The 23,093-nt window shown below is 43.7% G+C and overlaps 1 protein-coding gene across 8 annotated transcripts in view; it reads right to left on the bottom strand.

Moving 5' to 3' along the window:
• The window catches only part of huwe1 (HECT, UBA and WWE domain containing E3 ubiquitin protein ligase 1), a 276,367-nt gene that overhangs the window by 192,452 nt on the left and 60,822 nt on the right, over positions 1 to 23,093 (bottom strand). For 7 of the 8 annotated variants that reach the window (XM_059949617.1, XM_059949621.1, XM_059949618.1 and 4 more), the window contains exons 5-11: positions 18,255 to 18,407; positions 15,125 to 15,187; positions 13,121 to 13,198; positions 9,099 to 9,149; positions 5,838 to 5,906; positions 3,412 to 3,511; positions 258 to 358 (exon numbers count right to left, since the gene is read on the bottom strand). In XM_059949617.1, the coding sequence (XP_059805600.1) occupies positions 258 to 358; positions 3,412 to 3,511; positions 5,838 to 5,906; positions 9,099 to 9,149; positions 13,121 to 13,198; positions 15,125 to 15,187; positions 18,255 to 18,407 (615 nt within the window). The remainder of the gene's footprint in view (positions 1 to 257; positions 359 to 3,411; positions 3,512 to 5,837; positions 5,907 to 9,098; positions 9,150 to 13,120; positions 13,199 to 15,124; positions 15,188 to 18,254; positions 18,408 to 23,093) is intronic. The other variant, XM_059949624.1, reaches the window with a different exon arrangement.

The raw sequence follows: 23,093 nt of genomic DNA, 5'->3' as shown, positions 1-23,093 counted from the left end.
TCCTCGGATTGTGAAAGAATAAGAAGCCAGTGAAGGGTAGGGAATGATCATCACTTGAAGCAGGGAGGCAGAAAAGGATTAAAGCTTGGATCGCACGGACTCGTTACTATACTCTGATATATATACAAGCTGCCTTTGGAATAATGTCCCATTACTCATAAACCATACATTATTACTGAGGCCATACAGAAACTCAGGTGCCTGCTCTTGGAAATATTAAAGCATTGATGGAACACGATACAGTATCACACTCTCACCATTAGCTGCTTGTCAGGGATCTGTAGCACATCAACCAGCTCCTCTATCAAACCATTGTACAATATACTGTTGGCTGACTCTTGGAGCGCATTAGAGTAAACTGGAAAAATAAGAAGGCATGAGTTGTCACTGGATGGTTATCAGGAACCTCACTCAATTTTCTTCCTTCTAGAATTTACATAGACTGAGAGCAACTGGCATATAGTTCTGGTAACTCAGCAAAGACTAGGGCAGAATGAATAAGAGATAAATAGCTTTTCACTCACTCTCATGATGGCAATGACCCATTAAAGATCACCAGCATCTGGGCCACGCCACTGCCTTGCAACTCCCATCAGGCAGGTGGTACAAGCTCTCCATAAACATTTCACCTGATTCAAACTTATTTATCACATGTTCAGTACTGTGCAGAAATTTTAGACAGTTATCGCTGGAGTGGCTAAACTTTTGCACAGTACTGTATTTGTCAGTGTGGAGTGGAGAGCGAGTTTGTAAATCTGGCAGGAGCAAAGGATGCTGAGAATGGTGCGGGAGGGGTGTGGAACCTGTAGCAGCAAAGCAGTGCTAGGGACACGAGTGCAGATACACCCATTCCTGAGACAGCAGGCAAGGTCATTTGATTCCAAAATCTGTTTTATTGATCATTACTGAATGTCTCTCTGGTGTTGCACCCTCCTTCCCCCTCTTCCCAACCATGATTCCCCTCTCTATACCCCCTTCCTACTGTCAGTCCACAATAGAGACCTATATCAGAATCAGGTTTATTGTATATGTCATGGAATTTGTTTTTTGCAGCAGTACAGTACAATACATGAAATTACTACAGATCTAGTATATATATATATATATATATATATATATATATATATATGTATGTGTGCGCGCGTGCGTGTGTTTAAGACTTTTCCATGTAATATATAAATCAGTATGTGAATCAGTTCTTTCTGCCAGATGAGCTCACAGCTTAAGAGCTGGCAGCCAAAGGTTGCAGGACTGAGAGATCTCCGCTCTCTGTTCAAAAAAGGTAGTACAGATAGTAAGTATAGACCAGTGAGCCTTACGTCTGTGGTGGGAAAGCTGTTGGAAAAGATTCTTAGAGATAGGATCTATGAGCATTTAGAGAATCATGGTCTGATCAGGGACAGTCAGCATGGCTTTGTGAAGGGCAGATTGTGCCTAACAATCATGAGAAGATGGCGGCGCGACAGCAGGGCGCAGCGGCCACTCCAGGAATGAATATCTGTAAGTAGGGGCTGTGCACAATCTTGATTTGATGGAGACGGACGTGAGAAGCACAGAGGAACATCTGGTGAAATTTCTGACATGCCTGTTTCGCTGCCGCTGCTACTGTGCAATCGAAAAATCTCCGGACAGGAAGGCCCCGAATCCTGGGCTTTGCCTATTGCTTGGTGGCCGGGGCCAGGGTCAAAGCACTCGACAGAGATGGTGCTCGGTGTCGGGGGGCTGGTCGGAGGCTCTAAGTTTTTGGACGGACTCAGAGTTGGCGGTGGTCAGGTGCTCCCAGAGGCTGCGTTGGGATGTTTTGCCGCGTTGGAGGTTCATGGCAGGAAGTTTTTCTTCCTTCTGCGTCTGGGTGAAATGATGGGCTATCGGGAGACTTTTTTTTTTACTGTGCCCATGGTCTGCACTTATCAAATTACGGTATTGCTTTGCACTGTTGTAACTGTATGTTATAATTATGTGGTTTTTGTCAGTTAGTCTTGGTCTGTCTTGTGTTTATGTGATATCATACTGGAGGAACATTGTATCATTTCTTAATGCATGAATTACTAAATGACAATAAACAAGGACTGAGTGTCCTCATAATCTAATCCAAATCTAAAAAATCTGATAGAGTTCGTTGAGGTGGTGACCAGGCATATAGATGAGGGTAGTGCAGTGGATGTGATCTACATGGATTTTAGTAAGGCATTTGACAAGGTTCCACATGGTAAGCTTATTCAGAAAGTCAGAAGGCATGGGATCCAGGGAAGTTTGGGCAGGTGGATTCAGAATTGGCTTGGCTGCAGAAGGCAGAGGGTTGTAGTGGAGGGAATACATTCAGATTGGAGGGTTGTGACTAGTGGTGTCCCACAAGGATCTGTTCTGGGACCTCTACTTTTTGTGATTTTTATTAACGACCTGGATGTGGGGGTAGAAGGGTGGGTTGGCAAGTTTGCAGACCACACAAAGGTTGGTGGTGTTGTAGATAGTGTAGGGGATTGTCGAAGATTGCAGAGAGACATTGATAGGATGCAGAAGTGGGCTGAGCAGTGGCAGATGGAGTTCAACCCGGAGAAGTGTGAGGTGGTACACTTTGGAAGGACAAACTCCAAGGCAGAGTACAAAGTAAATGGCAGGATACTTGGTAGTGTGGAAGAGCAGAGGGATCTGGGGGTACTTGTCCATAGATACCTGAAAGTTGCCTCACAGGTAGATAGGGTAGTTAAGAAAGCTTATGGGGTATTAGCTTTCATAAGTTGAGGGATAGAGTTTAAGAGACGTGATGTAATGATGCAGCTCTATAAAACTCTAGTTAGGCCACACTTGGGAGTACTGTGTCCAGTCTTGGTCACCTCACTATAGGAAGGATGTGGATGCATTGGAAAGGGTACAGAGGAGATTTACCAGGATGCTGCCTGGTTTAGAGAGTATGGATTATGATCAGAGATTAAGGGAGCTAGGGCTTTGGAGAGAAGGAGGATGAGAGGAGACATGATAGAGGTGTACAAGATGTTAAGAGGAACAGACAGAGTAGACAGCCAGCATCTCTTCCCCAAGGCACCACTGCTCAGTACAAGAGGACATGGCTTTAATGTAAGGGGAGGGAAGTTCAAGGGGGATATTAAAGGAAGGTTTTCACTCAGAGAGTGGTTGGTGCGTGGAATGCACTGCCTGAGTCAGTGGTGGAGGCAGACACACTAGTAAAGTTTAAGAGACTACTAGACAGGTATGTGGAGGAATTTAAGGTGGGGGGAGTTGTATGTGAGGCAGGGTTTGAGGGTCAGCACAACATTATGGGCCGAAGGGCCTGTAATGTGCTGTACTATTCTATGTTCTATGTTCTCTCCCAGGACTCACTAAATACAAACTCTCCCACTCCCAAGCAAACAAGGGTACTTTGCTTTGACACAACAGGTCAGAACTTCTCACCTAATATAGAGATCGCATGCAACCGAGCTTGCACTGCTTGAAGTCTCTTCTTATGATTCGAGAAGCCGTGGGCTAGCCGTATGTGTGTAAACAGTAGCATCTGTGGAAAGAGAGCAAAAAGGCAGGATGACAACGATTGAATCTTTGAAAATCGCTCCATTACGTGGCTGTTTGCTTATTTTCTCAGAATCAAAGTCCAGAGGGAGGGAAAGAGGAGAAATCTCCTTACCCATAGGGTTAATAATTACTGAGGATGCTTAAATATTAATAAAGGCTTCTAGAAAGCAAGGGAACAGCGAGAGGTAGGATCCATGTTGAGGTCAAAGACGAGCATAGTAACTACTTTAGATGCTCTCCTACATTTACAGATGAACAGGTTATGGTTACTAAGTTACAGGCATGCTATGTTGGCACTGGAAGTGTGGCGATACATATGGGCTGCCCCCAGACCCATCCCCAGACTGTGTTGGTCCGAGGCATAAACAACAGATTTCACTGTATGTTTCAAAGTACAAGTGAATAATAAATCTAACTTTTTTTTTCATTTTTTATAACAAACCATCCACCCACCACCAACTGAAGATGCAAGTGATGTGTGGCAATGTACTTATTTAAACACAGCAATGAACAGGCCCAGCCCTTCAAAGTGCACCACTAGCATCTCACTGATTTAACTGTAGGCAAATAACAGGACAACTTACAATTACCAATTAACTCACTAACCAGTACATCTTTGGACTGTGGCAGGAAACCAGAGCACCCCACTTGTTGTCAGGGAGGACACACAACCTCCTTACTGAATTGAACTCCAAGCTCCGACGCCCCAAGCTGTAATAGTGTCCTACTCTACCATAGCACCCACTTGTTATTTCCATCCAGGTCAAAGCAGTATACAGAGTGCTTGCCTTTTCTCATCAAAGAAATGAAGGGAAGAGTTGCAAAGTTATGTTACAGGTTTATAAAACTCTGCTTAGCCCATATCTGGAGTATTGCATCCAACTCTGGTTGCCATATTACAGAACGGATGTGGAGGCTTTGAGAGGGTGCAGAAGATGTTCACCAAGATGCTGCCTGGATAAGGTTGGACAAAAAGAGGTTGTCTTCTCCACAGCAGGGGCTGAGAGGAGAACTTATAAGTTTATGAAATCAGCAGAGGCACAGAGAGAGGGCACTATCATTTTATATAAAATGGTGATAAATCTAGTCTCTCTCCTGGCACCACACACAAAATACTGGAGGAACTTAGCACATCAGGCAGCATCCATGGAAATGATTAAGCAGACGATGTGTTGGGCCAAAACCCTTTCTCAGGACTCCCAAAACATCAACTGTTCATTCATTTCCATAGATACTGCCTGGCCTGCTGAATTTCTCCAGCTTTTTGTGTGTTGCTCTACATTTCCAGGATCTGCAGACTTTCTCATGTTTATAATCTCTGTTATCTGTTTTCTTTCAGGGTCGGAATGTCTAAAACAAAAAGCATGCACTTAAGGAGAGGATGAAACGTTGATAAGAGATGTGACAGTAAATTTTATTTTAACCATAGTGATGGGAGGCTGGATGCACTATCAGGGGTGGTGGCGTAGACTGATACAATAGAGATGCTTAAGAGTTTCTTAGAAAAGGCCAGAGGGCCTCTACCCGTGCTGTATTCCTGCCTGTGGCCAACAAACTTTACAATTCCTCTCTCGGAGTGTCAGACACCCTGAGCCAATAGGCTGGTCCTGGACTTATTTCCACTTGGCATAATTTACCTATTATTTAATTATTTATGGTTTTATGTTGCTATATTTCTACACTATTCTTAGTTGGTGCGACTGTAACTAAACCCAATTTCCCTTGGGATCAATAAAGTACACCTCTCTGTCTGTATTATTCCACATTCTATGCTCACTCTGCCTTGCCAGTGAGCTGCAGGAGGAACATGTGAAGCATAATACTGACCACTACAGAACTGTGCAGGAAGAAACATTCCTTTCGGTGGGAGCAGGATACACAATTAGGCTCAAGGACCGACGGCCCACTTCTCGAAATATAACTTGTGCCTTGACCCATCTCACCACTCATCCCCTTTCACACAAAACAATGAAGGAAGAGGCCATTATTTACCTTGTGCCCTCTCACTGACATGGCTAAAATGGGGCAGCATGGTCGTATAGTGGCTAGGCAGTTACAGCACCGGCAACTCAGGTTCAAATCCCACAACTGTCAGTAAGGAGTTTGTATTATACTGAGTCCTTTCAAAAGAGAACTGAATGATGGGGTGGGTACTTTAGTTTAATTTTATTTATTTACAGAGTTAGCATGCCCCATTACGCCCATGTGACCAATTCTCCTCTTAACCCATACATCTTTGGAATGTGTGGGGGGGGGGGGGGGGGGGTGTAACCAGAGGAACTTCATGTGGACACAGAGAAAATACTCACCTGCTTATCCTTTGGGATACTGTACATTTTGGTTAAAGACTCCATAATTTCAGACGGGCTTTCAGATATCTGCAAACAGGAAAGAAACCAGCAATAAGCAGGCCACTTATCTTCCCGACAACACAACTCAACCCCTTAGTTCTCAGACTGGTGGTCCGTACCATTGTCGGTGATCCATCCGTTCCACAGTCTCTTCACCCTCCTACCATCAGGCAGGATGTACCGTAGCATCCGGACAAGAAAGTTAGGATGGGATGCCACCATCCAGGTCCAACTATTTATGAAGTGTCAGCAGTGTTGCAACGGTTTACTTTTTTACTTGGGCCACAAACGGACATTATAAATTCTAATATTTGTAAATTTACTTGTGTTAAAATTACTTTATGTATTTGTAGAAGTTATATGCATGGTTTAGTGGCATACATCCATATGGCTAATTGACAACAAACAAACAAGAACAAGTCAACAGGAGGTTGACTTTGAAAAGTGACCACAGACCAATGCTCGGATAGGTTGACATCGTGCCTCAACATTTAAAACTTAACAATCAAGGATCCCTCCCATTTTCTCTTCAGGTACTATCACCAGGCAGGAGGAATCCAACAGCTTGAAAAGACACAAGACACGACAAAACTTTTTTTTTTACTCTGACATCAGGATCTCCTTCATCCCAGCTCAGGAAGGTGTAGGAGGTGGACTGATTGACAGAGTTGTCCGTAGTGTATGCATAAGAGAAGATCACCTTTCCTGTTGCTGTGTTCTTCGAAAGGAAAGAAACCACTGGGAGATCTAACTGGGGTGTGAGAGCATGAAGGGACCCAATTATCTGGGAGGAGAGACTGAAGTTTACTGGCAGAAGGATTAAATGGAAGTCATGATGATGACTCATAGAATCCATGAAGATTTAGCAGACTGGGTTCAATGATGACATGGCCATAGAAGGCAGGGGGCAGTATTTGGGTGTTAATCTGACTGGAGGTCTGTGACCAATGATGTTCCACAGGGATCAATACTGTGACATCTGTTGCACATGTTCATCATCATTATTACATGCAGTGTTGAATGACGCAGGTGATCTTGGTCTAATGACCATGATTGTTCTTGGCAATTTTTTCTGCCAAAGTGTTTGCCATTGCCTTCTTCTGGGCAGTGTCTTTACAAGACTGGTGACTCCAGCCATTATCAATACTCTTCAGAGACTGTCTGCCTGACATCAGTGGTCGCATAACCAGATATACACTGGCTGCTTTGGTAGAGATGAATCTCTGCCCCGCCACCCATTGTTTATTTAAAGTTACAAAAATGTGGGAGGGCTGAGTAACAATTTTGGGAGTAAATTGGTGGTTTAGTTTATGTTTTTTATTGAGAATGCTGCTTATTTAATGCTACGTGCCTGTGATACTGCTGCACAAGATCTTTTCGTTGCACCACAACAAACCTGACTTCGTCAAAGCACATACATCAGTTATAGAGCTTTGCAAAGAAATGGCAGACGGGGTTTTAGTCTGTTAAGTGAAGTGCAGGACTTTGGGAAATCAAATATAAACAGGGGAGGGCAAGACCCCTGGGTAGATCGATGTACAGAGGGACTTTGGGATGAAAGTACTGACCTCCCTAGGGATGACAAGTAGATAGGGCAGTAATTGTCATGTATGGTACGTGTGCTTTAATCAGTCAGTGCACTAAGACAGGAAGTCATCCTTGTCATCCCATTACAGGAAGGATGGGTGCAGACATGGTTCACTAGGATGCTGCCTGGAATAGAATGTAAGAGCTAGAAAGCAATGGTTGAACAAACTCTGCTCGATTTCTTTGGAGCATCAAAACCTGAGGAAAGACTTCTGATACAACTATGAATTGCATACAGAGGGTTGGGTGGCAAGAGGGAGATTGGTCTCTACCAAAGGAGGAAGATCAGTCTCCCGTTCCCTCCGCTAGCCAGCAGGTCACCCTTGGGCAAGGCGTAATCCCTGCTTAGCCCCTTCTCCCCATTCAGGGACACATGAAACCATGGGAGCAGGTGCTGGATGGTTGTATGAGCAGCTGGTGCATATCACATGTCCTGGTTAAGTGACCACTGACACCAGGAAGACAATCTCTCAAAAGAGTATCAAAAATAGCTGAAGTTACCCATCCCAGGTGGTACCAATGGCAAACCACTTCCGTAGAAAAATTTGTCTAGAACAACCATGGTCACCATGATCACCAACATCATATGACAGGACACAATGATGACAATGAACAAATAATGGTTTTAAGGTGAGTGGGGAAGTTTTAGAGGAAATAAGTGGAGTAATATTTTTTTCTCTTTAAACACAAGAGTGGCCTGGAACACGCTACAAAGGAAGGTATGATAGTGGCATTTTAGACCCACTGAAACAGACACATGAACAAGTGGATATTGGAGGGATATGGATGCTGTGCAGGCAGATGCGATTACTTTCATTTGGCATCGTGCTTGGCACAGACATTGTGGGCTGTGAGCCCAGCTCCTGTATTTTACTGCTTGGTGCTTCAAGCAACAGGGAAAAATATACTTAAATGGCAGGTGTGTAAAACATCCTGCCTGACAGTGCGAAGGAGACAGAAACCTTCACGTGGAAAACTGATCCAAGTATGAGCACTTCAATGGTGGACCTTCAGATCCTTGACCAAGAGTTAGAGGTAACCAACTCCAAGAAAGGATGCTCTAGTATTGGAGAGGGTCCAGAGGAGGTTCACGAAAATGATCCACAGAATGAAGGAGTTAATTAAGAGGAGTGTTTGAAGGCTCTGGGCCTGTACTCACTGTAAGAATGAAGGGTAATCTCATTGAAACCTACTGAACATTTTAAGGCTTCAATAGAGTGGACGTGGGGAGAATGCTTCCTATAATGTGGGCATTTTGGACCAGAGAGCATATCTTCAGAATACAAGGGGGTCCCTTTAGAACAGCGAGAAGAGGAGATCGATGAAATTGTGGAATTCATTGCCACAAGAACTCTGGCCTGGTTCTGTTCTGATGATGTATGGTCTTATGGCAAGCTCAGCGCAAGATTGATTTCCGGCTGGCCTAGGCCACACAGCTTCCTCAACCTGCATTGCAAATAAATTCCTTCCATTCAGTGTCAGTTGGCTGACAAAGGGGAGGAATAAGGGGCAATAAAAGAGTGCACTGATGGAGTAATTTCCTTTCTTTCAATTTACACACAGAGCATTGCTTTTGAATTTAAAGCCATATTTTCCCACATCAGGCCCACAATTAAAGGAGGAAGCACTCACCTTATCTAACTGCTCTATGTGAATGTAATGTAGTGTGTTGTTTGTCGTGACCTGCAACAGAAAAAGATAGAGACTGGGGGTCAGCACGAGTGGAAACACAATGTGAAGCCTACCCCACCACACAGCATTACCGACTCTTGGCACAGAGAGAAATCATGGATATCCGGCAGTGGATAGCAAGACAGGACAGCACTTATACCACACAGTTCCAACCTCAGTAACACAAAGATTGCACTACACCGATTGAATACAATCAAAGTGATTGGGAAAGATCTATTTTGTAACATTGTTTACCCATGGGGGAACCTTCACAGATTCTATTTGCTGGGCTCTTTCTTACAGATTAATTCAAAGTAAACTTATTATCAAAGTACATAAACGTCACCATATACAATCCTGAGATTAATTTTCTTGTGGGCATACTCAGTAAATCCATAATAGAATCAATGAAAGACCCCCAACTTGAGTGGTCAACCAGTGTGCAAAAGTCAAACTATCCCAAGTACAAACAACAAAAAGTAATAACAAATAAATATTGAGAACCTGAGATGAAGAGACTTTGAAAGTGAGTCCAGAGGTTGTGGGAGCAGTTCAGTGATGGGGCAAGTGAAATTATCCCCTCTGATTCAAGAACCTGATGGTTGAAGGGTACTAACTGTTCCTGAACCTGGTCGTGTGCGAGACTCAAGACAAGCAGGTGTTATCCCCAAATTGCTGGAGGAACTCAACAAGGCAGGCAGCATCTATGGAGGGGAATAACAGTAGACGTTTTAGGCCAAAAACCTTCATGAACAATCCTGATGAAAGGTCTCAGCCCAAAACGCTGGCTCTTTATTTCTCTCCACAGATATTAACTGACATTTTGAATTCCTCCAGATTTCCAACACCTGCAGCATCTCGTGTTTAAGAGGAGTTTTCCTGGAGCCCTGACCAACAGTTTCTCATTATAGTCCCGATCCAAATTCGTCAATCATTGTTACTGGCGGGAGTTTGTTATGAACAAACTGGTGGCCACAATCCCTACATATCTACAGTACACTGCACATTGATGTGCACAGGCTCCCAATCTCAGTGATGTAATTAAGCCACTCTCTCTTGACTTTAAAATGGAAATGCTGAGAGTCGGGACTTTCCTCTGCGGGGGTGGGGTGGTGGTGGTCTCACTATTTTAAAGGGTGTAACAAACACACATATATTAAAGAGCACAAGCTGCACAATTAGTGGCTGCCTCACAGTGCCAAAGACCGGGGGGGGGGGTAGGGAGAGAATGACGTAAATGCAGGGGAAGATAAAATGGAGGTCAGCACAGATTAATTGGATCGAAGAGTCGGTTTGTAATGTAAAAGTTGGTAGAGGTGTACAAGGTGATAAAAGGTGCTGTAAGGCTCTATATTCTATCAGAAGCTGGTTTATTATTAATAACATAGAACATGAAATTTGCTTTGTGACAGTGGCAAGACAAAATATACTATAAATTATCAGAAATACATATATCCATAAAAAATAGATATAAAAAATTAAATAAATTGTGCAAAAATTTTGAAGTAGTGTTCATGGCTTCACTGTCCGTTCAGAATCTGATGGCAGAGGGGAAGAAGCTGTCCCTAAAACAGTGAGTGTGTTCTATGTTCTGTTATTTCACCTTGCTGGCCACACTCCTTAACAGAGATGAAGCTTGAAATTACAAACTGCCTGTCTGAACAAGAACACATCTTCATAGCACCACCTCGACCTATTAGAGTCCCTCCATCAACTCAGCAGTCGACTCTGCATCCCCCTCCAGGCATCACCCCACTAGCCTGGAGGGCTTAGACCACAGGTCCACAACTGTTTTTATGCCATGGACCACTGCCACTAACGTTGGAAACCCCTGGTTTAGACTATACTGGGGTGTACATCGAGGACCACCATCGCTTTGAGAATTCTACACAGTGATTTACTAAAACATTGGGCTTAAATGCCTTTAAATCCATTTCTTAACTGTATCTTATTTTCTGACCATCTGGACCAACATATAATCAAAATTCATTTGTCACTTTACCTGGTACCATCTGTGCCTAATAAAGTGGCCATTGATTTATGTTTGTGGTCTTCTGGGGCTGTCACCCACCAACTGCAAGGTTCGACGTGTTGTGCACTCAGAGATGCTCTTCTGCAAACCACTGTTGTAACGTGTGGTTACTTGAGCTACTGTCACCTTCATGTCAGCTTAAATCAATCTGGCATTCTCCTCTGACCTCTCTCATTAACAAAGGGTTTTTGCCCACAGAACTGCTGCTCACTGGATGTTTGTTATTTCTTTTTCACACTATCCTCTGTAAACTCTAGAGACTGCTGTACGCAAAGATACTCAAACCACACATCTGGCACCGACAATCATTCCACGGTCAAAGTCGTGACTTAGATCTCATTTCTTCCCCATTCTGATGTTTGGTTTGAACAACTGAAACTCTTGACCATGCCTGCATGTATATATGCATTGAGTTGATGCATGATTGGCTGATTAGGTATTTGCATTAACAAACAAGTATAAAGGTGTGCCTAACAAAGTGGCCACTGAGTGTATAAAACCAGAATACTTTTTACTTTAGAGAAAGGAGTGAAATTATCTCCTTTAATGCTACCTTCCAGAGTTAAAACTGGAACTGGAACAGTCAGGGACTCTTCCCAATCAGATGCTGGAGGGTTACTCACACACTTTTCATCAGAGAAAACCACAATCCCACAAAATACAAGGTTTGTTATGCTATGGCCGGGTGGGGTGGCGGCTAGCATAACGCCGTTATAGCACCAGTGACCTGCGTTCAATTCCCACCACTGGCTGAAAAGATTTTGTATGTTCTCCCCATGAACCCATGGGTTTCCTCCGGGTGCGCTGGTTTCCTCCCACAGTCCAAAGACATACAGGTCAGTATGAAATTAGTCACATGGGTGCAACTGGGCAGCACAGACTGTAGGAACGGCCTGTTATCGTGCTGTATATATGAATAAAAGTAACATTAAAAATACAGGAGCAAAATTAGGCCATACAGCTAATAGCTCCACCTTTCCATCATGGCTTTTTTTTTTAAAAGCATTCCCATTTTCCCCTGCCATCTTCTCCCTATAACCCTTAACCCCTTACCATTCAAGAACCTATTGATCTCTTCCTTAAATAACTGCAATAACTTGGCCGCCACATCAATGCATTCCACAGATTCAGCACCATCCAGCTGAAGAAAGTCCCTCATCTCTGTTCTAAAGGGATGTCTCTTTATTCTGAGGCTGCACCCTCATATTCTAGACTCCCCTACTGACTGAAGCATCCTCCCCAGGCCAACATTACTCAGATTTACATCAGCCTCACCTCCCCCCTTGCACTTCAGAAGAGAAAAAAGGCCGAACACAATGAAGGGCCTGGATAGCATGGACCTGGAGAAGACGTTTCCTACAGTGGGAGAGACTAGGACCAAAGGGCACAGTCTAATAATGTAAAGATGTCTCTTTAGAACAGAAATCAGAAAGAATTTATGTAGCCAGAGAGTGATGAATCTATGGAACTTATTGTCCCAGACAACTCTGCAGGTCAACTCAGTGGGCATATTTAAAACAGAGGTTGATAGTTTCTTGATTAGTAAGGACTTCAAAGTTTATGAGGAAATGGCAGGAAAATCAGGTTGTGAGGGATAATAAAACAGCCAAGCTTAAACGGCTGAACAGACATGATGGGCTGAATGGTCTAATTCTGCTGCTTTGTCTTACGGCTTTATGATTCAGAGGCCTAGTCTGCTTTGGGTGAGGGAAATTGGGGAATTTTTTTTGAATTAGAGATCCCACACTACGTGGTACGCATTTATCACTCACCCACCTCCCTGCCGGCAACTGAGCGCCTCCTCCACGGCAGTGACTGCGCCTCAAAAAGTCCTCCTCTGGCGCAGGATGCCACAAGTGCTACAGAAATGCAAGACCCCATTCTTGCCTTTAGAAGGTAAGGCCTGCTCAAATTCTCTGGGGATTTTTTTTTTAAAAAAAAGAAACCTCACCTTTTTGTCCAACTTCACCTCCGCACTTGGCTCTGCATAGAACTCAAAGTGTAGTGTTGTTGCACTAGGTGGGTATTTCTATATGGAAAAAAAGGATAAAAAAAGAGGGAATTTAATACTAATTTATGGTTTTACTGAGCTAATTTGAATTCCAAACATTTTTAAATTAAACTAATGTTTAATGATGAAGCACCTTTCTATGAATGACTGAAGTCAGCCTCTTGCTAATGAAGGTAAAATGCCAATCACACCTACTGACCACAACTGGAAACTCCCACCCCAGGCTTCATGCCCTGCCCTGTACACAAAACTGATCCGACAACAAAACACTGAAATCCGGTTGCCAATACCAGAGTAACACACACACACACACACAAAATGCTGGAGGAGCTAAGCAGATCAAGTAGCATCTATGGAGAGGAATAGATATCGACGTTTCAGACCAAGACTTTTCATCAGCATGGGAAGGCAGAAGCCAGAATAATTAGATGGGGGGAGAGGGGAGAAGAGCGAGACCTGAGGGAAATTTAGTAAGAAGTTGGGAGTGATGGGTGAATGCCACCTATTCCCTCCCAGCTTCTCACTTCATCCCCCCCCCCGCTCCCCATCCATCCACCATCCCCCTCATCCTGTACTCCTTCCTCCCTCTCTCCTCCAACCTTCAAATTCTAGCTGCTGCACCCTTCCTTTCCAGTCGTGTAGAAGGGTCTCGACTTGAAACACTGACTCTATTCCCCTCCATAGATGCTCTCTGATCTGCTGAGTTTCTGCAGCATTTTCTATGTTTTCTGGATCTCCAGCATGTTCAGAATAACTTATATGCAGACAAGGCAGATCAAAGTACATTGCAATGGGATAAAAAGTACAAATATGAAAATAAAAACTCAAATACTCTACTCAGCTGGAGGTGGTGAGGGGGAGGGGAGGGACGGAACAGAGATCAATCACATTTGCAAATATTTCACACTGCAGTTTCAGAGGCAGACTGTACAAAAGAGTGAGGGCGTCCACACGGCAAATCTTGATGCATCGGGTCTCGTTTCTAAGGCTCCATTTCATCATCACTGATGTCCTGAAGGAGCAATACATCACCAAAACTGGAGCGTTTGCAAACCGACACTCTAAATGCAATCAATATTCTTTCCACAGACTGGTAAAAGGCTCTCTGGTGTGCAATGACTGTGAAAGTTAACAACAACCCGAGATAGAAAAGATTACAGGAGTTGGAGCTGCCTGGCCAAGAGTTCAGCAGAGGTGAGATTATGGGGGATTGAATGGCTCACCTATCCATGCAAACCACACCAGCTGCACTCCAATTCACACACCAACTAGCTCCCCTCCTCTGCTGCTGGTGGTCGGAAGAGGAAACATGTCTTCTGACTAAATGCTCATATCTGTCACTTGTTTGCAACAGTGCAGTTTTCAGACTTGTGCATTGGGATAGTGACAGGGTGATGTGAAAGCAGCAAGAAACTATTCAATTATTGCTTGGATGGTAGGAGGACAAGGGGCGATTCCGTCTTTGCCGAGACACCTGAGTGAACAGAGGGAGCGAGTGGTGTGTTCAGTGAGGGGGTTGCTGCAGTACACATTCAGTACTGAGCCTGCACTTAAAATTGAAATAAGTTCTGACCTCAAGAGGCTTCCATCGAATAACAGTTTGCTATAAAACAAGCTAATCATGGATTTGGGGAGAGCAATCTCCCATGAATTGCGGTATACACTGTGGTATGTGTGGCTGCTGACCATGAAACACAGGCATGGATGAGCTATGTCCAGTCTCTGTATCTAGTAGAAAGTTGGGAAGATCTCTGCCTCACCTGGAACAAACACAGAAGTGGTCCAAGAGAAAATCCTAGTGCCCTGGCGTTCAGCCATAGCAAAGGAAGCACCAACCATGAGGTGTGACAGCATCTCAATGTGCAACTTACTTTAATTCATTTTAATTTGTGCAGTAGCACAAAGCAGCGCACAAAACACAGATTTGATTCTAAAGCCACTTACCGACATCTGCAGGTCACGGCAGCACTCTGCAAGTCCAAAACCATTCTCCTTGCCACCCCAACTCTGTTGAAACAAAGAATTAACATTCACTTTCATGCAAAATCAAAGTAAAATCACGGTTCTCAGGGACTCGTCAAGTGGCCCAGTCACGATGACACCACAGTTGAGAAAAGCACTCCAACACCTCAACTTCCTCAGGAGGCTAAAGAAATTGAACTAATTTTTAATCAAAGCACCACAGAAAGCATGCTATCTGGATGCATCATGGCTGGGTATGGCAACTGCTCAGCCCCTGGACACACCTGAGCACATAAAAGGAGCCAGCCTCCCCCTCCATGGACTGCCTACACCTGTCGCTGCCTTAGTAAAGCAACCAATGTAATCAAAGACCCCACCCACCCAGGTCATTCTCACTTCTCCCATCAAGTAGTTACGAAAGCCTAAGGGCACGTACCACAAGGCTCAAGAACAGCTATGATCTTTCTGTGGTATAAAATGGACTTTAACCTCTCAATCTACCTTTTTACAGCTTTGCACCTTATTGTCTGCTTGCCCTGCACTCTAGAACACAGAACCATACAGCACAGAAACAGGTTCTTCAGCCCACAATATTATGCCAAATCAGCTAACAAGTAAATCAAACACTGCAAAAATTAATCCATCCTAACTACACTATGTCTGTATCCCTCCATCTTCTTTACATTGCCTAACTAAACATCTCTTTAAAAACTGTAATGTATTTGCCTCTACCACCATACCAGGCAGTGCATTCCAGGCATCCAACACTTGTGTAAAAAACTTACCCCTTTGAACCTATCCCCTCTCTCACCTTCAATGTATCCTCTCTGTATTAGACATTTCTACCCTAGGACACATACTTCTTGTCTACTCTGTCTACACCTCTCATAATCTTATAAACCTCTATCAGATCACCTCTCAGCCTCCGGCGCTTCAGTGAAAACTACACGAGTTTATCCAACCTCTCATGATAGCACACTCTTCCTAAACAGGGCAGCATCCTGGTAAGCCTCTTCTGCTCCCTCTCCAAAGCCTCAACATCCTTCCTAAAGTGGGGCAGCCAGAACTGTATGCAATACTCCACATCTGTAACTGTAACACTTAATTCCACATTCTAATATTGTTTCTTTTATATTACTGTACTTCAATGTACCCTTGTAATAAAATGATCTATGGGAGGTTGTGCAAGACAAGTTCTCCCAGTGTACCTCGGCACATGTAACAATACACTAATTTATCAACTTAAAATACAACAAATCGATGGATTGATGGGTGACCTCAATGTTTTGATTGAATGATTGATTGTCCAACAAACCAATACCAAGGAGCTCAGAGATGCTGAAAAAATTAATTGATTAAATAAATGGACAACATAAAAAGCCAGCATAAATCTGATCACCATAAAACTGCCAAGTTGTTATGAAGACCCAGCTGACTCAGTAATAACTCAGGGACACGAATTTCATCTTTATCCAGAGCTCTGGTTCCACAACGTGGTAGACTCATATGAAATAGCCTGACAAAATACTCTGTTACACATGAGGAGTGTTTGATGTCTCTGGACCTGTACTCACTGGAGTTAAGAAGGATAGAGCGGGGTGGGGGGGGGGGGGGGTTCTCATCTAAACCTATCGAATATTGAAAGGCCTAGATAGCTGGTGCACCAATTGTGAACTGGAGAGCTACGACAGAGCAGGTAGCGCACAGGTTCGGGAGTGAAGTTTAAAAGGGAGAGTGTCACGGGAACTTGGCTATAACTGGCACACCAATTGTGTGTTGGCTAGCAGGAAAGGTTCCAGCATAAAAAGGAGACAATGCCTAGCAGAGCAGTCATCAAAAGAGCCAGCACTGTCAGAGCGGTAGGGCTTTGGCGAAGTGGGTAAGTGAATTTCGTTTTTCCCTGAATTTTTGAGGAATAGACAACATGTCTGTAGGGTTAGTACTTTCCTCTGGGTGTCAGCTGTGGGAATCCTGGGAATCTTCCAGTCTTCCAGGTGTCCACATCTGCTCCAAATGCAGCTCCTGAGAGACGACGTTAGGGATCTGGCGCTGCAGCTTAATGACCTACAGCTTTTTAGGGAAAGTGAGCAGGAGACAGAAAGGAGTTACAGTCACCCCGAGGCTGAAGGAGTTAGATAAGTGGGTGACTGTCAGGGAAGGGAAAGGAAGGGCTCAGATAGTAGAGAGCACCCCTGTGGTCACCCCCTCAATAACTGTTATCTAGTTTTGGATGCTGTTGAGGGGGATGACCCTCAATTGGCACTGAGCCTGGTTCCATGGTGCAGAAGGGAATGAGGAGATGAGGAATGTAGCAGTCATAGGGGACTCCATAGTGAGGGGATCAAACAGGAGGTTCTGACAGTCCGGTAGAGATACCCACATGGTGTATTGCCTCCGAGGTGCCAGGGTACGGGATGTATCGGATCAGGTGCTGAGTATTCTGAAGGGAGAAGGTGAACAGTGGTCAATCTGTTAGGTACCTCCTGTACCTAAGAACATGGCCAGATTGCACGTTCATGGTCTTCTGCTGCTGTAGCCATCCATGTCAAGGATCAACACGTGCTCTTCTGAACACCACTGCCATTGCATGTAGTTGTTTGAGTTACTGTCGCCTTCCTGTCAGCTTAAACTAGTCTAGCCATTCTCCTGACTCCTCATTTCGCTCACAGAACTGCTGCTCACTGGAATTGTTTTTGTTTTTCCACACCATTCTCTGTAAACTCCAGAGATTGTTGTGCATGAAAATCCTAGGAGGCCAACAATTTCTGAGATAGTCAAACCACCGTCTGGCATCAACAATCCTTCCCCTGTCAAAGTCATTTGGATCACACTTCTTCCCCAATTCTGAGGCTGGGTCTGAACAACTGAACCTCTTGACTGTGTCTGCATGCTTTTATGTATTGAGTTTCTGCCATGTGATTGGCTAATTAGCAGAGGGTACCTTAAGTGGTTGCAGAGGGCATTTTCGCTGCAATGTGGAGACCAGAATTATTAAGTATTTGCACTAATGAGCGCACGTGCTGCTTCAGCCCTGAGACGCTGCGCAAGACCTTCACTGCTCCTGTGCATACATGCAATCTTCTGTATGAAAATAAACTTGACTTTGACTTACCTCTGCTAAGTGCTGCAGCCTTGACAACAAAGGAGTCCTCTTATCAGATCCAAGCCGAGTGATATAATTTGATCTCTTGCTGAATACATACAGCAGATTTAATACAGCCAGCACCACCTGCATGTCACATGATGCTAATAACGTCGTCAAGTGCTGCAATGAAAGAGGAAAATTTAGTACATTCCTATTGTTATTGGCTTCGAACTACAAACAACAGTGCACATCTCAAACATTCACGGAAACAGTGGGTAAGCCCTGTGGACTTCATGGTTCTGAGTGCTGACAGGACTAGAATGGCACAATCACTCAAAAGCTAAAGTTCATGATCGAAGTACGTATATGTCACTATAAGATTTATTTTCCTGTAGACATTCACAGTAGAACAAAGAAATAAAATAAAATCAGTGGAAAAACTACACATCAAGTCTGACAATGTGAAAAGACAAAAATAGTAAATAATTAATACTGAGAACATGAGTTGAAGAGCCCTTGAAAGTGAGTCTATAAGTTGTGGAATCAGTACAGTGTTGGTTCACAGATTGAGCTGGTTCACAGAAGTAACTCTTCCTAAAACAGATGGTTTGGGTCCTAAGGCTTCTATATCTCCTTCCCGATGGCAGCAGCAAGAAGGGAATATGGTTTGCAAGACAGGGGTCCTTCTGCTGTGACAGTGCTCCTTAAAGGCTCAATGGTGGGCAGGGGGATTTACCTGTGATGACTGGGGTATATTTACTGCTGTTTGTAGGATTTTCAATTTCTGGGCATTTATAACCATATAACCATATAACAATCACAGCACGGAAACAGGCCATCTTGGCCCTCCTAGTCCATGCCAAACCCTTAATCTCACCTAGTCCCACCTACCCGCACTCAGCCCATAACCCTCCACTCCTTTCCTGTCCATATACCTATCCAATTTTACCTTAAATGACACAACTGAACTGGCCTCTACTACTTCTACAGGAAGCTCATTCCACACAGCTATCATTCTTTGAGTAAAGAAATACCCCCTCGTGTTTCCCTTAAACTTCTGCCTCCTAACTCTCAAATCATGTCCTCTAGTTTGAATCTCCCCTACTCTCAATGGAAACAGCCTGTTCACGTCAACTCTATCTATCCCTCTCAAAATTTTAAATACCTCGATCAAATCCCCCCTCAACCTTCTACGCTCCAATGAATAGAGACCTAACTTGTTCAACCTTTCTCTGTAACTTAGTTGCTGAAACCCAGGTAACATCCTAGTAAATCGTCTCTGCACTCTCTCTAATTTATTGATATCTTTCCTATAATTCGGTGACCAGAACAGCACACAATATTCCAAATTTGGCCTTACCAATGCCTTGTTGCTCTCTGCCCACACTCTCAGCAATTCTGGGCAGATTCATTCCAACAAGACTGGGGTCTCATGCAGGAACTCTGGCTAACCAGCCGCTTACAGCACAGGAGCACCACAGATTCCTCCAAGCACCAACAACAAGTGCAGCACGAGCCTGCTAAAATGGACGACGTATTTGTCCTCACAGTCTATGACCCTGCACCTAATTGTCTGCCTGCTCTGCACTCTGGTGGTTGTAACATTTGTTCCAGCTCAATGTACTGCATAACGATCTTGCATCTGCATGAACCATATGCAAGACAAGCTTTTCACTGTGCACAGATGCAGCCTAACCCGAGTTTTATAAAGCTGCAATACAACTTCCCAACTGTTGAACTCAGTTCCTCAATTTAAAAAAGGCAAGCATGCCATTTGACTTCTTCACCACCACAGAATTGCCTTAGGGACCCCAGCTCAAGATTTTTCCCTTGGATTTGCTCCATGAATGGGTATAGCCGCAAGGCAGTGGAGGTTTCAGATCAGTTTTCTTACTCCTCAATGAGCTAACAACCATGGCTGATGAGCCCCTTCTGCCTGAAGTGACTGGTTTTAATGCACCAATAACTCACTATGCCCCTTTGCCTGTTAGAAGAAACGGTTTTGCCAGCTTAGCATCTCCTTTCATTCTCAAGTTAGCCGCTGGGGGGGGGTTGCTGGGCATGGATCACACACGGAACCAAAGAGCGTGGAGACCGACCCTTCGGCCCAACTCATCCCTGCTGAACCCCATTTAAACTCATTCATATCTCTTTAAGCCAGGGCTTCCCTACCTTTTTTTATGCCATGGACCCCTACTGTTAACTGTCAATGGACCTCGGGGTGGGGACGCCTGCTGCAAACTTTACCGCTCGCAATCACTAGAGGTCAGGCACAATAATAGAAATGGGATTTTGAAAATGATGGAAAAGATTTGTAGCTCGGGTTGAGGATGTTGTTGCTGAGTGGCTCGCTGAGCTGGCTTGTTAGCAACATCATCAGTGCAACTTTGAATGAAATTTGTGGTGGGGGGGTGTGAGAGTGTGTGTGCGTGTACACACGCGCGCCCCATTTCTATTGGTTACCGATTATGTAATCTGTGATTGGTTCATTAAGATCCGGTTAGGTGATAATTGACCGTTATGTAGGATTACACAAACTCCTCATTCATTGATGCCTGCAATCAGGTGTGAATTGACTCTTGGCTCTGGACTGACAACTTGATGCTGAAGTGGGATGTACACATAAAAGAGGAACAATGTAGATCACCAACATTTCATTTGAAGTTGCCAAGCTAACAAGACAGCTCAGCAAGCGTCTCAACAACAAGAAACGGGATTCTTTGGGATTAAGGGACTTGTATCTGCTTCTGTGGTTACACTACCTCGATGTCTCAGGATACTGAGGCTTCTCCCTTTGCTTCACAAAGCACAATAAAATGGCAATCATCTGGTACCCAGAGTGAATGGCAAGGCCTTGGAGAAAGCAGGACATTGGAGTAGCTTATGGTCATTGAAGATAACAAAAAAAGACAGGGTGGAAAAAGTGGTGTTTGGCATGATGCCCTTCATCAGTCAGGGCACTGGGTACAGGAGTTGAGAAGTGACAATGCAGATCTATGAGGATGTATCTGGCATGTTATGAACAGTTTGCAAAAAATAAGTAAAGTTATTATCCAAGTATATGCCACTATATACTATCCTGAGATGTATTTTCTTGCAGGTATTCATGGTAAAGAAATATATTAGAATAAATGGTCACCTTTTATAGAAATGATGTAGGAAGAATGCAGAAAAGATTTCACAGATGTGTCCGAATTACAAGATGTTGTATAGACTAGGACATCAGAATATACAGTGAAATAATCATTTGCATCAAACAGCCAACACAGTGCGAGGATGGTGCTGGGGGCAACCAGTAAGTGTCACAACACTCGCAGCCTCCAAAGCACAGCATGCCCATAACTCACTAACCCCAAGCTGTACCTCTTTGGAACGTGGAGGAGAGCAGTCACATCCAGAGGAAACCCATGTGATCATGGTGAGAACATACAGCAGGTGGTAATGAACCTGGATCACTTGTGTGAGAAAATGTTGCACTAATCACTATACTACCATTGTGCTGTCTTTACGACGGTTATTTAGTTTATAATATTTTCGCTTAGTAATTCATTTGGTAGTATTTTCTAGTTAGAATTAGAAGTGTTTAAAGTATATTCATTGCATGTAAAATATATCGGCATGTGATGACGTCACATCCGGTTTTGCCGCGTCTTGTGGGAAAGTACCGGTTTGAAATTAACGCGAGGGTGGGGGCTCACCACGAGGCAGACCCGAGCAGAAGTTGTTTTGCAAGCATTAGAAATCACAGTGAGAGCAACGCTGTAAGTTAATAGATAATCGATATATTGAACTAAGATGTTAATGCCGATCCTGTTAAAAGTAACGATGGTCGATAATGTTTATGCTTTCGTTAGTTAAAGAGTTGCGGATAGTTTGCATTGAAGTGTATTTAAAGTAGTCAATGGCGCAGGTAAACTCTCCCTGTATACTGCACCTTAGTGTAATGTAGTTATAGTCACCTTTACAAGTATTTACAATTGAAATGTGATATTAAGAAAGGAACAAATACTGTATCAATCTTGTATTGTTTTATCAACAGTTTTCACCATATGTTAATGTGAAGAGTGAACAGTAAATGGTTAATCTTACTGCAAACTGGTTTCATTGACTGTGGTTTATCTCGACGTTTAATTCGGCGTTCCGTTACACCCGAAGGAGAACGTTACAACCACGCTGCCACGATTGAGATCAGATGGAAGTGTAGCTGACTCAGCCAGTCAGCTATTATCACACAGAATAGCAGAATGACAGCTCCTGTTATTTAAAGTTAAGCATCGTGCAACACAACTATATCTTCTTCAAATACTAACGTGAAGTGATTCACTTTGGAAGGTCGAATTTGAACACAGAATACAAGATTAATGGCAGGATTCTTACCACTGTGGAGGAATAGAGAATCTTTAGGGCAACATCCATAGATTCCTCAAAAGAGCCACACAAATTGATAATGTGGCTAAGAAGGCATATGATGTGTTGGCCTTCATTAATTGAGGGATTGAGATCAAGAGCTGTGAAGTAATGTTGCAGTTCTATCAAACTCTGATCATTTTGTTATAAGAAGGATGTGGAAACTTTAGAGGGTGCAATGATTTACCAGGATTAGAGAGCACGTGGTATGAAGACAGGCTGAGCAAGCTGGGCCTTTTCTCTTTGGAGCAAAGGAGGATGAGAGGTGACTTGATAGAGATGTACATGATAAGAGCCAGAGCTTTTCCCTCAGGATGGAAACAGCTAATACGAGGTGGGCATAATTTTAAAGTGATTGGAGAAAAGTTACATGGGGTATCAGTGGTAGTTTATTTTTAAAACAGAGAATAGTATGTCATAAAACGTATTGCCAGGGGGATGGTAGAGCTGGACACATTA

This window comes from Hypanus sabinus, chromosome 24, assembly GCF_030144855.1.
Source record: "Hypanus sabinus isolate sHypSab1 chromosome 24, sHypSab1.hap1, whole genome shotgun sequence".
Lineage (NCBI taxonomy): Eukaryota > Metazoa > Chordata > Chondrichthyes > Myliobatiformes > Dasyatidae > Hypanus > Hypanus sabinus.
The sequence above is the reverse complement of the archived record's forward strand: the minus strand, read 5'-3'. Positions and strand labels throughout refer to the sequence as shown.